Source organism: Melanerpes formicivorus, unplaced genomic scaffold (assembly GCF_026170545.1).
Source record: "Melanerpes formicivorus ecotype bairdi unplaced genomic scaffold, bMelFor1.0.p_v2 SCAF_102, whole genome shotgun sequence".
Taxonomy (NCBI): domain Eukaryota; kingdom Metazoa; phylum Chordata; class Aves; order Piciformes; family Picidae; genus Melanerpes; species Melanerpes formicivorus.
The window spans coordinates 1,939,544-1,956,336 of record NW_027142454.1 but is presented as its reverse complement, the minus strand read 5'-3'; the positions used below and the strand labels follow the sequence as shown (position 1 = coordinate 1,956,336).

Genomic DNA, 16,793 nt, shown 5'->3' with positions numbered 1-16,793 from the left:
AATAACTGAGCTTTCCCTTTCCAGTAAGGCAGCTGAGAGCCTGCTCTGGCCTTTCTTTGCCCAGTCTCCAAAGACCAGGCTGGAAAAGGAAGCATTGACCTGGAAGAATTAGCATCCATGTCTGGAGTAAAGGAGGAGTGAATTCCCAGCTCAAAGGAGAGATGCTTCTGCCTAAAGGCCTGAAGAAGGAGCTGGATTTGTTTACCTTCTAGTTGTGCTGATTTCTCCTCAGTGGGTGCAGGTCTGCTGGGCCAACAGTTTGCTTTTCTTCTGCAGCTTGACAACCAACACTGTGGTGCAGACATACAACGCTGGCCGTCCTGTCTGGAGCTGCTGCTGGTGTCTCGATGACACCAACTACATCTATGCTGGCTTGGTCAATGGATCCATCATGATCTATGATCTGAGGGACACCAAAACTCATGTCCAGGAACTAGTCCCTCAGAAGTCCAGGTATGGTGGAAAGATTTCTCTTGCCTGTCTTCCTCAACCCTCTCAGCTTCACTAATAGGCCCAAGAGCTAGATGTAGCTTCTGCCACAGGTCACACAACAGTTGGAAGAGCTGAAACTGCTTGCTGTGTGAGTCTCTTGTTCCAAGACACCAGTTGAGCACAGATGGGAGAAGTTTCTCCAAGGGTTGTGTAACTTAGGACCTGAGGGCTTGGCCCCTGCGTTGTCTTAAGGCAGTGTGTGGTCAGAAATGGACCCACCCAGTGCAGCCTGCAAACCAACTGACTTTGGTTTGGAGCTGGGCTTGATACTGAACTTGGAAAGGACAAATGACAGAGGTGTGAGGTGCTGGAACTTTCAGCTCACAGAATGGTTTGGGTTGGATCTTAAAGACCATCTCCTCCAACCTCCAGCCACAGGCTGTGAGATGTCTTCAACTAGACCAGCTTGCTCAGGGCTCCCCAACTTGGCTTTGAACAGGGCTGGAGCCTCCACAATTTCCCTGGGCAACCTGTTCCAGTGCCTCACCACCTTCCTGGTGAAGAATTTCCTTCTGATGTCTACTCTAAATCCACTTTCTTCCCCTTTGAGGCCCTCTCTCCTACTCAGAATTCACACGTATCTGATGTGTGCTGCCTGATGCCTCTTTAAAACATGAGGCTCAGTAATTCAGTTGAGTTTCCTTTGTTCTCGACAGACCTCTTGGGGTTCTGTGCTTGAAAGACCATTTTGCAGCCCACTCAGGTGCCATGGAGCAGTGCATAAAGGGTGGCTGGCAGGGGGATGGAGGCTCCCTTTTTACATGGAGTCCCATGGAAAAGACAAGGGGTGATGGGGACAAGTTCCTGCTGGGGAGAGTCCCCTTGGGCTCCAGAAGGAAATGTTTCCCCCTGAGCACAGGCAGACATTGGAATCATCTGCCAGGGGAATCACAGAGTCAGCCAGGTTGGAAAAGACCTCAGAGATCATCAAATCCTACCTATTACCTAACACCTCCTGACAACTAAACCATGGCTCCAAGTGCCACATCCAAGCCTTTTTTGAATCACCTCCAGGGACAGTGACTCCCCCACCTCCCTGGGCAGCACATCCCAATGGCCAATTACTCTTTCTGGGAAGAACTTTCTCCTCACCTCCAGCCTAAACCTCCCCTGGCACAGCCTGAGGCTGTGTCTTCTTTTTCTGCTGCTGGTTGCCTGGGAGAAGCAGTGCAGTTCCCTCCATTGGACAGTGTGAAGGCTCAGCTTGCTGGGGTGCTGAGCCAGCTCACTGCAACTCCACTGCTCCTTAGAGAGGTTGGCCCAGGTGATCCTTGGGGTGCCTTCCAACCTGGCAATCTGTGGTTCTGTGCTAGGTGCTTGTGGTTGGAGAGCCACCTAGCAGGGCTGCAGCTGGCACCGCTGACTCTCGCTCACCCCTCTTTCAGGTGGTGTGCCCCAGGGAGCAGTGCTGGGCCCTGTGCTCTTTGATACCTTTATTGAGGATCTGGATGAGGCCATTGAGTCTATCAGCAGAAAATTTGCAGCTGACAGCAAGCTGGGGGCAGGAGTTGATCTGCTGGAGGGTAGAGAGGCTCTGCAGAGGGACCTTGCCAGGCTGGGCAGATGGGCAGAGGCCAAGGGCAGGAGATTGAACACATCCAAGTGCCAGGGGCTGCACTTTGGCCACAGCAACCCCAGGCAGAGCTACAGGCAGGGATCAGAGTGGCTGAGAGCAGCCAGGCAGAGAGGGACCTGAGGGTGCTGGTTGATAGTAGGCTGAACATGAGCCAGCAGTGTGCCCAGGCAGCCAGGAGAGCCAATGGCATCCTGCATCAGGAGCAGTGTGGCCAGCAGGAGCAGGGAGGTCATTGTGCCCCTGTATACTGCACTGGTTAGGCCACACCTTGAGTCCTGTGTCCAGCTCTGGGCTCCTCAGGTCAGGAAAGAGGTTGAGCTGCTGGAAGGTGTCCAGAGAAGGGCAACAAAGCTGGGGAGGGGTCTGGAGCACAGCCCTGTGAGGAGAGGCTGAGGGAGCTGGGGTTGCTTAGCCTGCAGAAGAGGAGGCTCAGGGGAGACCTCATTGCTCTCTGCAACTCCCTGAAGGGAGGTTGTAGCCAGGTGGGGGTTGGTCTCTTCTCCCAGGCAAGCAGCACCAGAACAAGAGGACACAGTCTCAAGCTGTGCCAGGGGAGGTTTAGGCTGGATGTTAGGAAGAAGTTCTACACAGAGGGAGAGATTGCCCATTGGGATGTGCTGCCCAGGGAGGTGATGGAGTCACCATCCCTGGAGGAGACTTGATGGGGTGCTTGGTGCCATGGGTTAGTTAATTAGGTGGTGTTGGTTGATGGGTTGGATGTGATGATCTTGAAGGTTTCTTCCAACCTGGTCTGGTCTATTCTGTTCAGGTTGGCCCAGATGACCCTTGGGGTGCCTTGCACCCTGGCATTCTGTGGTTCTGTGCCCGGTGCTCGTGGTTGGAGGGCCGCAGCTGGCCCCGCTGACTCTCGCTCCCCCCGCTTTCAGGTGCCCCATGGTATCGCTCTCCTACCTGCCCCGGATGGCCTCAGCATCGCTGCCTTACGGTGGAGTGTTAGCTGGGACCTTGGAAGGAGCCTGCTTTTGGGAGCAGAAGGCTGGCAACACCTACCAGCCCCACCACCTGCCCCTGGAGCCCGGCGGCTGCATCGACGTCCAGGCGGAGATTGCCACGCGCCACTGCCTCGTCACCTACCGGCCCAGTACGTAACGCTGGGCGCCTGCAGCCAGCCTCACCCTGCCCCTCAGGCCTCCTGCTCCACAGGAGCACAGGAGGTGAAGGGTTGCAAGGGACTTCTGGAGGTCTTTGAGTCCAACCCCCCCCTGCCAGAGCAGGACTGTAGAATCCTAGCGCCGGTGGCACAGCGACACATCCAGACAGGGCTTGGATGCCTCCAGAGCAGGAGACTCCACAACCTCTCTGGGCAGCCTGCTTCAGGCCTCTGGGACCCTTACAGTAAAGAAGTTCTTCCTCATGTTGAGGTGGAAATTCCTGTGCTGTAGTTCACATCTCTTGCTCCTTGTCCTATCACAGGGCACAAGTGAGCAGAGGCTGTCCCTGTCCCTTCCTTCTTGACTCTCAGGTATTTACAGACATTGATTAGATCCACTCTGTCTTCTCTTTTCCAGACTAAAATGCCCCAGGTCCTTCAGTTCTATGGCAGCCTCAGGGCTGGGGGCACAGCAGAGAGGTAGAACCTGCTCTAGGCAGGGCAAGGAATGTCTACACAGATTAAAACTGGCCAAGGGCAAAAGGAGGCAGCTGGAGGGTGGGGCTGTTTGATTCTGCTATTGTGAGACCCCCATCTCTCAAGTGCTGTGTCCAGTTCTGGTGTCCCCAGGAGAAGGAGGACTCAGAGCTGTTGGAGTGAGGCCAGGGGAGGCCACAAAGGTCATCCAAGGGCTGGAGCAGCTCTGCTGTGAGGCCAGGCTGAGGGAGCTGGGGGTGTTCAGCTTGGAAAGGGGAAGACTCCAGGGGGACCTTGGAGCTGCCTTCCAGTACATGAAGAGAACCTGGAGGAAGGATGCAGAGGGACTTTTCCTGAGGGTGTCTAGAGCCAGGCCAAGGGGGAATGGTTTGAAGCTGAGGCAGAGCAGGGTTAGAGTGGAGCTGAGGAAGAAGCTCCTTAATATGAGGGTGGTGAGACTCTGGAACAGGTTGCCCAGGGAGGTTGTGGCTCCCTGGAAGTGTTCAAGGCCAGGTTGGATGAGGCCTTGAGCAACCAAGTCTAGTTGAGAGCCCATGGCAGGGAGGTTGGAGGAGATGATCTCTGAGGTTCCTTCCAAGCTAAGGCATTCTGTGATTCCTACAGTTCCAACTTGGCCTGCAACCCAAGGCTCCCTTTGTGTTTCACCCCTGCAGGTAAAAGCAACCCCTGCATGCGTTGTGTGATGGTGGAACTGACCTGCAGGCCTCTGACAGAGGGCTCTGAAGATGCAGTGTGGTGTTCTAACCCTGTGCAGACATTCAGTGCTGGGCCCACCTGCAAGCTGCTGACCAAGAATGCCATTTTCCAGAGCCCAGAAGATGATGGCAGTGTCTTTGTGTGTGCTGGTGACCAGGCATCTAACTCTGCCATGGTACCTCCCCTTCCTTTTGGTTTGCTGCAGCTCTGGGAGGGTGATCAGGCACAGCAGCCAGGGTGCTTTGGTGGGGATGGGGATGGGTGCAGGTGTGCTTCAGGAAGGACAAGGAAGCTGAGGGGGAAGGGTTGTCCTTCAGGGGGAAAAGCAGGCGGCCCAGCAGGCTGCAGTGAGAGCTCAGGAGTCAGGGAGACATCATGCTGGGATTGGTGAAGACCATCCAAGCAGGCTGTGGAAGAAGAGGAAGGGATCTGTGAGGAAAATCTTTAGGAAGGAAGCTCTGTGCTGGATGGGAGGGGAGGGGAGGGGAGAACCCCCCCAGTCTCTGACCTTGTCTGTCCTGCAGCTCTGGGACGCTGGCAGCCGCTCCTTGCTGCAGAAGCTGCAGGCTGACCTGCTGGTGATGGACATCTGCCCCCTGGAAGTGAACCAGACCCACCTCCTGGCTACCTTGACTGAGAACACTGTGAGGATCTACAAGTGGCAGTGAAGAGAGGTCCCCATGGCTGCCACAGAAGCTTTCCACACGTGCTGCTGATCAACCAACCCTCCAGCCCCTTCTCAGCCCCAGACCCTGCTGTCCTGCACCACTGCTTCCAGGAGATAGGAACCACTACAGCACCTTGCTGGCAGAGGGCAGGAACTGGGATGTGCTGCTGCCTGGAGCAATTCCCTCCTTCCATCTTCCTGTTTAGATCTGCACTTAGTTCTTTGGGCAGTTCTCTTCAGCAAACTGGGCTGCCTCAGCACAGCAGCAACTCTTAGCCTGTCTCCAGTGGCTGTTGCCACAGCCTTTTCCAGTGTGAATTGAGCTCAGGGACTTGCAAATCTCTTCTGAGGGTCAAGAACCTGAGAGGAACTTGAAGGCCCGGGCCTCTCAGTGGTGTGCTTCCCTGGTGCTGAGAAGGTGGCAGTGCCAGCACCTCGCTCCTAGGGCCCACGCTCCGGGTAAAGGCAAGCCCACTGCTGTAGGGAACATGCTCCAGCAGCTTCTGAGGCTGTGGGATCAGTGAGCAGTTAGTCCCTGAGGACAACAGACCCTGTCTTGTGGCCATGGAGAGACCAAGCTTGGGAAACCTCCAGAGAATCCTTTTGGTTTGATTGGTGTGGGGCTCACTTGGGTTATCTTTGCCACCACCAGCTTAGAGCTAGCACTAAAATCCCTTAATCCTCTGCCATTTCCTTCCACTTCTCTCTTCCTCCCCCCCCCCAAGCAGACTTGGACAGTTTGGTGGTGGAAAATGAAAGTATGGAAGCAGAGGTGAAGAGGAGGGGATGATTCTGGTTGGCTCCTGTGTCTGTGGTGTCCTTCCTTCAGGACAGGATGGAGCTGCTGGGTGTTCAGTCCTCCCCTTTTGAGGAACTGGTTGGAAGCTCAGGGATTTCATGCTTGCACTGGAGCTTTTGCCTTCCTTTAAATCCTGGTTGCCAGCCACAGAGAGCTCCCAGCTGAGCTGTGCCCTGGGCTTGCTGGTTTGTGTCTGTCTGAGCCCATGGGGTGGGAGCAAGGGTGGAGGGACGTGTCCTGGCCACGCGCAGAGGGCTCTCGCCACCCAGAGTCTGCTGAGGGCTGTGAGAATGCTTTATCTCCAGCTTAGATCATAAAGTTGGCTGAGGGTTTCATGCTATGCCCAGCAAAAGCAAACTCAGAAGGGTGCTGGAAGCTGCAAGAGGAGCTCCTCTGTGCTGGGGATGGGGCCCCTGGCACGGCTTGGTCACTGGCTGTGGTCAGCAGCACCCGTCCGCTTTGGCCTGAGGGAGTCGCTGCTTCAACTGTCCACCCCCCCTCACCCTGAGTTTCTGGGGTCAGGCCAGGATCATCCTGTTTGTCTTCAGTCTTAAAGAGGAGAGTGAGAAGAGCTCAAGCCTCACTTTTAAATATTTGTTTTTCAGGGGCAGTATCTTGTTCCCATATTTTTCTACCCAGTAAAAATAAAGCATTTTTAAGTGCTCAGATGCTGCTGCTGCTGTCCTTTGGGAGTGCCACCCTCTCTGCACACCCTGGGGGTGTGGACAAGCATCCCTGCCTGCAGGGAAGGTTTCTCTCATGCTTGCTGGTGTGCCATGCTGGGCTTCAGAGTGAAACAGTGGAGGGTTTTAGTGGCTGAAGAGTCCTCACTGAGCCGTGCTGCCCTGCTCGGGTGAGCAGAAGGGAAGGGGCTGGGCCAAGTCAGGCTGTGCATCTCCAGTGGCCTTTTAACTGGACAGAAACTCACTGATGGGAGACTTTTTTGGGGGCATTTTAAGGATGATCAGGAACCCCAAAGGCTTAGCAGAAAGAATAACACTGTGAAAAGGGTCAGTCCCAGGCACAAAGCCAGGCTGGGTGCAGAGTGGGTTGAGGGTAGCTGTGAAGAGAGAGGCTTGGGGGTATCTTGTGGAGCAGCTCCCCCTGAGCCAGCAGTGCCCTCCTGGAGCCCAGCAGGCAGCTGTGTGCTGGCCTTGCAGCCAGAGGAGTGTGGGCAGCAGGGCAGGAGAGGGGATTCTGCCCTCTTGCTCTGGGGAGACCCCACCTTGTATACTGTGTCCAGTTCTTGTGTCCCCAGCAGGAGCAGGACATGGAACTGCTGGAGCTAGTCCAGAGGAGGCCACAAAGAAGATCCAAGGGCTGGAGCAGCTCTGCTATGAGGTCTGAGGGATCTGGGGTGGGGCTTTTTAGCCTGGAGAGGACTCTGGGGGACCTTAGAGCTGCCTTTAGGTCCTGGAAGGGATCCTACAGGAAGGCTGCAGAGACACTTTTCCTGAGGTGTCTAGGGACAGGCCAAGGCAGGATGGTTTGAAGCTGAGGCAGAGCAGGGTTAGACTACTGGAGAAGAGGAGGCTCAGGGGAGACCTCATTGCTCTCTACAACTACCTGAAGGGAGGTTGTAGCCAGGAGGGGGTTGGTCTCTTCTCCCAGGCACCCAGCAGCAGAACAAGAGGACACAGTCTCAAGCTGTGCCAGGGGAAGTTTAGGCTGGAGGGGAGGAGAAAGTTCTTCCCAGAGAGAGTTGTTGGCCCTTGGGATGTGCTGCCCAGGGAGGTGGTGGAGTCCCCATCCCTAGAGGTGTTCAGGAGGGGATTGGATGTGGCACTTGGTGCCATGGTCTGGTCATGAGGTCTGTGGTGCCAGCTTGGACTCCATGATCTTTGAGGTCTCTTCCAGCCTTGGTGATACTGTGGGACTGGAGCTTAGGAAGAAGTTCCTCTGTACAAGGGTGGTGAGGCTCCAGAACTGGTTGCCCTGAGAAGCTGTGGCTGCTCCCTCCCTTCAAGGCCAGCTTGGATGAGGCCTTGAGCAACCCTATCCAGCTGAGAAGTGTTCCCCCTGCCCATGGTGAGAGAGTTGGAGTAGGTGATCTGTGAGGTCCCTTCCAACCTCACCCATTCTCTGAAGGTCTCTAGCAAGGCCATCTCAAGCCAGGAGCAGGCTGAGCTGTTGTTTGCCTCAGTGCAGTGAGCTGCTTAGTTCTCAGCCATTCAGAGGCATCCTTTGTGCTTGGGCAGCTTCAGCCTCTCCTTCCTGTGAGGGATTTGGAGCACTTGGTTCATTTTCCAGGCTGCACTTCTTTCATCCCTCTAGAGCAGTATCAAGAGCTGCAAACTCAGCCACTGCTGGCCACATTCCCTTTGTCCCTTTGTTTTCACATCCTGAGCTGAAGTTTGTTTGATTTCTCTCTCCTCCCCCAAGATGTGAAGAGCCTTGTAGCACTCTCCTAGTCCCAGGTTTACAGCAGGCTCTGGGAAAAGCCACCTAAGCCACCCCTCCCTCCCCAGCCTGGGGAGCTGATAATGAGGTTAAATGTGTTAGTGAAATATTTGCTCATCTCTGTCTGGAGTGGCAGGGGGGGGCAGCTCCTGGGCTGGGAGGAGGCAGCTCAGCATCCTTGCAGGATGCAGGGCAGCTGCTGCCAGAGGCTGAGCTGCTTTCAGCGGTGGTGCAGGCAGCGAGCCACTCGCTGGCTATTTCTGCTGCTGTCTCTGGGAAGATTTTGTTATTGTGGAGCAGCTTTATGGCAACTCCTGCAGTAAAACCTGATGTGAGGGGAGAGGTGAAGCTTGGTCCCTGCAGACAGGGCCTTGCTTTTAGCTGCTCTTATTTTTCCCCAGGCTGTTGAGGGGAAGCACCTTCCCTGATTTGAATCTGTATGGAGCCAGGCCTTGCAGGGCAGCTCTAGCCAGAGCTGGCTGTGGTGGCAGTTTGGCAGAAGCCCCAGGGGCTGTGCTGAGCACAGTCCAGCCTGGGGTGTTTGGCAGGGAAGCTGGAGTTGGAGTGAGCCCTGTTTTCCAGGGAAGGACTGTCCCCCCCTCTCCTCCCTCACCCTGCCCCTCTGACTGGGGTGATCCAGCCTCAGGCTGCTGAGACCTGGCAGGGGAGGCAGAGGAGGCAGCCACCTCCCAGCCTGCACCTGGCCTTGGCACCACTGTGGCATCTGCCCTTGTGCTTGAGCTGCTGGCCTGTAGAGACTCAGGGCTGAGGTTTCAACAAGCAGAAGGACGATGGTTGCAGCTGACAGAAGGTAGAGCAAAGCCAGCGTGAGCCTGCACCAAGGCAGGACCTGCCAGGGCTTCGCTTGGCTCTGCCTGTGCCTGCCTCTTCCCAGAGGGTGCCAAAGCAGCTATTTTCTGTGTCCTGAAGCAAAGTGGATTAAAAGCAGGCAATGCAGCAAGTGAAACAAGCAGCTTAGGCTGAACCTTGTTACACTGGGGGAGGCAGAGCATCCCGGGGGGGGCGGATTTCATTTAGTTCTCCTCTTCGGTTTGCAAGGAGCCTTGGTGGAATTCTCTGCTCCTGTAGATGAGCAGATTCTTTTTCTTCTACTGAGGCAGTAAATCCCTGGACAGACCTGGCTGGCTCCTGGCTTAGGAGGGAGAATATCAGGGAAAGGAGTCTGGGGAGGAGGAAGAGAAGAGGGGGTAGGGGGGTGGAAGAAAGGAATGAGCAAGCAAAAACTACTCTTGTGCTGGGTTTGATTTGCAAAGGTGGAAAAATAGATTGCACTGGGGCCTGGCCTTCCCTGCTGGGGGGGCACTTTGGACTTTCCCATTAGCAAAGCTGCAGGTCAGGCTTTTCTCAGCTCCAGTGTGAATTGTCCAAGTGCTCAGTGCCCCCTCACACCCCCCGTGGGAGCCCAGCTGTGTCCTGAGTCCCTGCGCAGGTGCCTGTGAAAGGGAGCGGAGGGGATGGCAGCACCTGGGCAGCAGGACTGGCAAGCCCCTTCCAGCACCCTCAGCCCTCCACGTGGAGCAGGGTGGGGGAAGGAAGCAGCCTCCTTCACTTCAGATAACAACGTTTAGCATTGAAAGAGGACAGCAGAGTACTCGTGACTGCCCAGAAGGGTGGTGGAGTCTCCCCCTCGGGAGACTTTCCAAAGCTGCCTGGCTGCCTTCCTCTGTGACCTGACCTGGGTGATTCTGCTTTGGGCTGGGTGATCTCTGGAGGTCCCTCCCAACCCCTACCATTCTGTGATTCTGTAACTATCTTCACCTCCCAATCAACCAGGGAAGCTACTGAGGAGGCAGAAAGGCTTCATGCTCTCACCTCCCTGCTGAAGGAGATGGGCTGGGGGTGTCCATCTCCTGCCCTGCTCCTGGGGGGTCTTGGAGCTATAGCAACGTCTCAAAGGCCTGGGGGGGGGGTTGCTTATGCCCCATTCTATTCCAAAGTGGTGCCTCTAAGTAGCAAATGAATAAATAAAGAGAGGAGTTCGGGGAGCTATGCCCTAAAATGCTCATCTAATCCTTCAGCCAAGCTCAGCAGGTAACAGGCAAGGCCCAGCCTGTGCTGGTCCAGAGGAAGAAAAAGCCTTACAGCAATTTCAGCGATTATCCCACCCAGTGGAGCATAATTAACAGGAGGGTCCAGGGGCTTTAGTCTCCCATCAGGTCCAATTTGGGTGTTTCTGCTGGCAGGAGGGGGGAAATGAGCCCTAGTGGCTTCTGGCAGCAGCAAGCTGTGAGCAGCACCGAGTGCTTGGGAAGGCAGAAGCGAGGCAGGTTGGAGAAAGGCTTGGAAAAGTGCCCAGTGGATTATTGCTTGGGTTTGGTGGGGGTGTTGTTTTTTTTAAGGGTAGGTGCTAACTGCAACACAGAGCTGCATAAATACAGGAGGAGCAACAGGCTCTGCAGGAGAGACCCAGGGCTTTGGATGCTCTGTGAAGCAAGAGGTGGCAACAGCGCTGTTCTGGGGGGAAAAACATCAGGTGGTGGTGGGCTGGATGAAGGGTGGAAGAGGCATGAAGCTCCCCTGCTGCTTCTCACACACCCACACAAGGCTGCAGCTGCAATCTTGGCTCCTGTTTGCCCACAGCTTTGCAGAAATCAGCAAGTTGGTTTGGTTGGAAGAGACCTTTAAGGTCATCCAGTCCAGCCCTTAAGCCAGCGCTGCCAGGACACCACTGAACTGTGGCCCTCAGCACCACATCAACACAGCTTTGAAACCCTGCCAGGGATGGGGACTGCCCTGGGCAGCCTGGGCCATGGCTTCACAACCCTTTGGGGAAGAAGTTGTTCCTCATGTCCAACCACAACCTTCACTGGTGCAACTTTAGGCTGGCTCCTCTCCTCTTTGGGAGAGGAGAACGACTTCCACCTTGCTCCAAGCTCCTTTCAGGGAGCTGTAAGAGAGTGAGGTCTCCTCTCATCCTCCTTTTCTCCAGGCTAACCAACCCCAGGTCCCTCAGGTGCTCCTCACAAGGCTTGTGCTCCAGACCCTTCCTGATCTTCACTGCCCTTCTTTGGCCATACTCCAGCACCTCGCTGCCCTTGGGGGGAGGGGCCCAAAGCTGCCCCCCACTATTTGAGGTGCGGTGTCCTTAGCTTCCTCAAGAAGCATTTGTTGGTGGAGATGATGATCAGCTGGGAAGGGTAGTGCTGAAGTTTGGGGGGACCTGACAGGCTGGGGGGAGGCAGCTGAGCCAGTGGGTGAGGGAGAAGGGAAGGCCTTGGTGTGCTGGGTGGGGACTGAGCCAAGCCTCAGAGCTGTGCCCATGGCCACAGGGGAGGGAGCAGCCTGCTTCCAGTTAAACACTGGAGCAGCTCCTCTGCATGGACTGAGGAAGAGCTTTTCCTCTCCCCACAGTGGTGGAGGGGTAGGGTGGTGGAGGGAAGGAGCAAGAGACACCCCAGCAGCTCAGCTCCCCTCAGCCTGACTCTGCAAAGCCAGGGGCTCTATAAATGTGCTTTATGGCTGCCAGCTACAGAAGCAGATGGCTGCAAGCAGCACTTCATGCAGCACCTGAGAGCCTCGATGGTAGAATGCTTAACACACCAAGAGGGTGCTGTGAGGTTCTGGGGTTGTTGCAATGGGCAGGGGCATCACTGCCTGCACAGAAATGCTTCTTCCTTGCTTGACTAGCTGCAGGAATGTGGTGATTTAGTGGCAATAGTAAAACCCAAGGTTGGGAGGAGGTTTCTCCTGAGCAGAGGGATGTGGGCCACTCATCAAAAAAGGAGTCTCCAGGGAGCTCCCAAGGGTGTGAGAAGGAGAAAGGAGCTATAAGACATCCCCACTGGGTCCTTGGCCTGGGAGGGAGGGAGGGAGGAGTGGAGCCAGCTCTTCAAGCAGCTTGCACTAAGCCCAAGGGGCTGCCAAGTGCAGGCTGAATTTTGCTGGCTTTGGTTTTTGCTTGTTCCTAGCTGCATGGCCCCTGTCTGCCAGCACAAAGCCACCCTCCCAAGCCCAGTGTCCTAGTGTGACACTCAAACTACAAAGCTCAGGGACTTTGCTGGCTGGTCCACCTCCCCCTCCTGCTGTTTACTCCATCTGGATGAGGTGGCCACAGGTTGGTGACAGTGGTGGGCTCCAGCTTGTTCATGATGCCCTGGTTAGCTTGTGGTGGCATCCCCCAAAGAAGGGCTTAGCTCGTCCTGGGGCACAGAGAGAGCAGCAGCCCTGCAGCTCCGCTTTCCAAGCTAGGGGCAGACCTAGGGCATGCCCCTGGTAGCCAGGCAAAAGCTTCTGACTTTGAACCAGTGCTGGGAAAACTGCTCCTGGAGTCAACCAGACAGAGATAGCGAGGGGATTCTCCCTGTCCCCCATCTCCATCTGCTGCTGAGATGTTGGGGGCAAACCCAGCCCAGGAGAGTGCTGTGAGCTAGCCTGGTGAGTTCCTGCTGCTGAGAGCTCTTGTTGCTGAGCTGGGGAGGCTGGGGTGGGGTTTGGGCCCCTCACTCCAAGGATAGTGAGGTCCTGGAGCAGGTCCAAAGAAGGGCAATGAAGCTGGTGAAGGGGCTAGAGCACAGGTGTGGCGAGGAGCAGGTGAGGGCACTGGCGGTGTTCAGCCTGGAGGAAAGGAGGCTGAGGGAGACCTCATTGCTCTCTCCAGCAGGCTGGAGCCAGGGAGAAGTTGGTCTCTTCTCTGAAGGACCAAAGGACAGGTCATGGCAATCTGGGGAAGTCCCCACAGACTGGAAAAGGGGAACCATTGCCCCCCTTTTCAAAAAGGGTAAGAAGGAGGAAGCAGGGAACTCCAGGCCAGGCAGTCTCACCTCTGTGCCCAGAGATCATGGAGCAGATCCTCCTGGAGGCACTACTGGCTCAGAAGAATAGTGAAAAGGTGATTAGGAACAGTCAGCATGGCTTTGCCAAGGGCAAATCCTGCCTGACCAACCTGGTTGCCTTCTATGAGCAGGTGACAAAATTAATAGCTGAGGGGAGAGCAACTGATGTCATTTACCTGGACCTGAGCAAAGCCTTCGACACTGTCCTGCACCACAGCCTGCTCTCCAGGCTGGTGACACATGGGTGTGATGGGTGACCACTAGATGGATAAGGAACTGGCTTGATGGCTGCACCCAGAGAGTGGCTGTCCATGGCTCCATGGCCCAGGGGAGGCCAGGGACAAGCAGAGTCCCTCAGGGGTCAGTCCTGGGACCAGGCTTGTTCAACATCTCTGTGGGTGCCATGGGCAGTGGCACTGAGGGCACCCTCAGCAGGGTTGCTGATGACACCAAGCTGTGTGGTGCAGCAGACAGGCTGGAGGGAAGGGATCCATCCAGAGGGAGCTGGGCAGGCTGGAGAGGTGGGCACAAGCCAACCTCAGGAGGCTCAACAAGAGCAAGGGCAGGGTCCTGCAGCTGGGTGGAGGCAATCCCAGGCACAAATCCAGGCTGGGCAGGGACTGGCTGGAAAGCAGCCCTGAGGAGAGAGCCTTGGGGGTGCTGGGGGAGGAGAAGCTCACCAGGAGCTCTCAGTGTGCACTTGCAGCCCACAAAGCCAACCAGATCCTGGGCTGCAGCAGGAGAAGTGTGGCCAGCAGGGCAAGGGAGGTGATTCTCCCCCTCTGCTCAGCTCTGGGGAGACCCCAGCTGGAGTCCTGCCTCCAGTTCTGGAGCCCCTATTGCAAGAGGGATGTGGAGGTGCTGGAAGGTGTCCAGAGCAGGGCCAGGAGGATGAGCAGAGGGCTGGAGCACCTCTCCTGTGAGGACAGACTGAAGGGGTCGGGGCTGTTCAGTCTGGAGAAGAGAAGGCTCCCAGGTGACCTCATTGTGGCCTTCCAGGATCTGCAGGGGGCTCCAAGAAGGCTGGGGAGGGACTGCTCAGGATCTCAGGCAGTGATAGGACTGGGGGGAATGGAATGAAGCTGGAGGTGGGGAGATTGAGGCTGGAGGTGAGGAGGAAGTTCTTCCCCATGAGAGTGGTGAAGGCCTGGAATGGGTTGTGCAGGGAGGTGGTTGGGGCCCTGTCCCTGGAGGTGTTTAAGGCCAGGCTGGCTGAGGCTCTGGGCAGCCTGATGTAGTGTGGGGTGTCCCTGCCCATGGCAGGGGGGTTGGCACTGGCTGATCCTTGTGGTCCCTTCCAGCCCTGACTGGTACTGTGATACTATGAAGAACAAAGAGCCTCGAGGCGCAGCAGGGGAGCTTTAGGCGGGCCGGGAGGAGCAGTTTCTCCCCCCGGGGGCTGTCGAGGCCCGGTGCAGGCTGCCCAGGGCCCTGGTGGGGTCTCCAGCCCTGGGGGGTTCACGGTGGCGGTGCTGCGGGCCGGGGCTTGGTGCTGCCCTGGCGGTGCTGGGCTCGGGGTGGGGCTGGATCACCACACAAACAGCTCTTCCACCCAAAACCGTGTTGTGATCCCATCACCAGGGCAGCCGAGTGCTCTCCAGGCTTTTAAGGACTCTCCCGCCGTCCCTCCGAGGCGGGGAGCCAAGCAGGCTCCATCTCACGCGTGGGGAGGGAGAGATTCCCCACGGGAGCTGCCTCCCCCTGGCTCCGACGCTGCCTGGCGCGCAGCTTCCCGCCTCCCTTGCCGCCACCACCGCTGGCTCTGCGCCTTGACGGGCAGCGTTCCGTGGGGCCGAGGGGGCGGGCGTGAGGCTGCGCTGGCAGCGGGGGGCGGCCGTGGGCTGGGGGCTGTAATGGCGGCCAGGGGCCGTGATGGCGCCGAGGCCTCGGGAAGCGAGACGGAGGGAGGGGGGACGCGGCCTGGGGGGGCGCTGCGGGGCGGGCCCAGGCGAACTCCCGCCCCATCCCCGCGGAGGCGTGGCGCGCGGGGGGCGGTGCGCTGACGTCACTGCGCGTCGATTTGCATACGCCGTGCGTGCCGCTGGGTGGGCGGGCGCTCGCGCCGGAGGTGGCGGATCCAAGATGGCGCCGTGCGGACGTGTCCGGAGCCGCTGCCCGGGCCCGGCGTTCCTTTTGCTCCTGGCGCTGGCGGCTCGACCGGCGGCGAGTGGCTCTCCTGGCGTCGGCGCCGTCGCGGCCGTACAGGGGCAGTCGGTGGCGCTGGGCGCGGCGGCCCCGCGACCTCCCCGTGTCGGTGGCGGCGGCTCGGGCAGCGGGTGGAAGCTGTCGGAGGAGGCGGTGTGCCGGGAGGACGTGGTGCGACTTTGCTCCAAGCACAGCTGGGCCAACAACCTCGCCGTCCTCGAGTGCCTGCAGGACGTCCGCGAGGTACGGGCCGGGCACCTCGCCGGGTCGGGTCGGGTCGGGCTGGGCCTAGCGGCGGTAGGGAACAAAGAGCGGGGCTCCGCGCCGCCCGCTCGGCCCCCGCCGCCGCTCCTCGGCCGGGGCGAGCGCCGCCCGGGCTGCCCTGACTGCTTTGGCTCCCGCTTTGGGGTGCACAGAGCGGGCTTTGCCTGCGGGCCGGCGCTTCCCGCGCTGCGCGGGGGGCCGGGCCGGGCCGGCTCGGGGTGCTGCCGGCGGGCGGGGTGAGGGGAGCCTCTTCCCCGGGGGCTTTATTCACACCTCCGGGCTCCGCGCTGCCGCCCTGCCAGCGGCCTCCTGGGCGGGAGGGCGCCCGCTGGGGCGGCTTTGTGTTGGGCGCCGGGGAGGGTTGGCTCTGCTTTCGGAGGTGCCTGGAGAGCAGCCCGCGTCGCGCTGGGGATGCTTTTCCCGGCTGGTGACCCGAGGAGGGCTTTTGTTCGGGTTCAGATCCCCATCTGCGCGCAGGGCTGGGCTGCAGGGGCAGCTGCTCTCCGCTGCTTGGGTAAACCCGGGCATGCCACCTTCAGAGCTGGCTTCGTTTACGCAGGAAGGTTGGCTGGGTAACCTGTGGTATTGCCAAACCTCTGTCGTGAGCTGTTTTAAGTCAAGCTGGAGAAGAAGAACGCAGTTGCCACCTCAGGGTCTTTCCTATCTCTCTCTTTTCATTCATTCCTCGGTGGTTCTCGCTCACTTTGGAGAAGCTTCCGGGGGGGGGGTGGGAAGGGAAGGGGAAGTGTCTTTGAGCTGTTGGAGGGCTGAAGCCTCTTTAGCCCTCGGCCTCTCCCGCTGCTCTCCGTCCAGGAATGTCAGGCTGGGTCGGTTTTAATGCTTATTATTGTGGCGAGAGCAGATGGCAGCGACTTGGTGGTTCCCCCTTATCCAAGGGAGTCTTGAAGCAATTACCTCCCTCCGCCTTGAAAGCCCCGAAGAATTTAAGATCCTTATCTGGCTTGGTGTTTTCATTCTGGGGAGGCAATTCAGCCAGAGGCTCGGGGCAGGCGTTCTGAGCCGGCTCCTGATGGAGGCAGCCTCCGTCACAGCCACCGGCACGCTTTGGTGCTTGCTTTGTGGAATGACTTGCCTCTCGCTGGTTTCTCTCACCTGCCTGGGAGCTTTTTGGAGCCCCTCTCGGGGAGGAGCCGTCCCTGGGAGCTGCCCGGGCGGGCGGGCGGTCGCTGGCGAGCTCTGCTCCTTCCTTTCTTCCCGGTTGGGTGGCCCCTCCCTGTGCTTTTTCTCCAGTTCCAGTGCTTATTGGTTTTCTGCCATTTTAGCGAGGTGGAGGTTTCTATCAGCTGGTTGATCAGCTTTGGTCGAGGTGGAGGTTTCTATCAGCTGGTTGA

General features: G+C 57.8%; 2 protein-coding genes across 5 annotated transcripts in view; both read left to right on the top strand.

The window, feature by feature from the left end:
• Positions 1–6,505, top strand: part of RFWD3 (ring finger and WD repeat domain 3) — a 38,767-nt gene extending 32,262 nt beyond the window's left edge. For both annotated transcript variants that reach the window (XM_068166534.1, XM_068166535.1), the window contains exons 10-13: positions 277–453; positions 2,956–3,170; positions 4,331–4,548; positions 4,898–6,505. In XM_068166534.1, coding sequence (XP_068022635.1) covers positions 277–453; positions 2,956–3,170; positions 4,331–4,548; positions 4,898–5,041 — 754 coding nt within the window. In that variant the 3' untranslated portion in view covers positions 5,042–6,505. The remainder of the gene's footprint in view (positions 1–276; positions 454–2,955; positions 3,171–4,330; positions 4,549–4,897) is intronic.
• An 8,594-nt stretch (positions 6,506–15,099) lies between these two features.
• GLG1 (golgi glycoprotein 1) overlaps positions 15,100–16,793 on the top strand; it is a 151,398-nt gene continuing 149,704 nt past the window's right edge. For all 3 annotated transcript variants that reach the window (XR_010990849.1, XR_010990850.1, XM_068166531.1), the window contains exon 1: positions 15,100–15,420. Coding sequence is in view for 1 of the 3 variants with exons in the window: in XM_068166531.1 (XP_068022632.1) it covers positions 15,115–15,420 (306 nt within the window). In the remaining 2 variants the exon portion in view is untranslated. The remainder of the gene's footprint in view (positions 15,421–16,793) is intronic.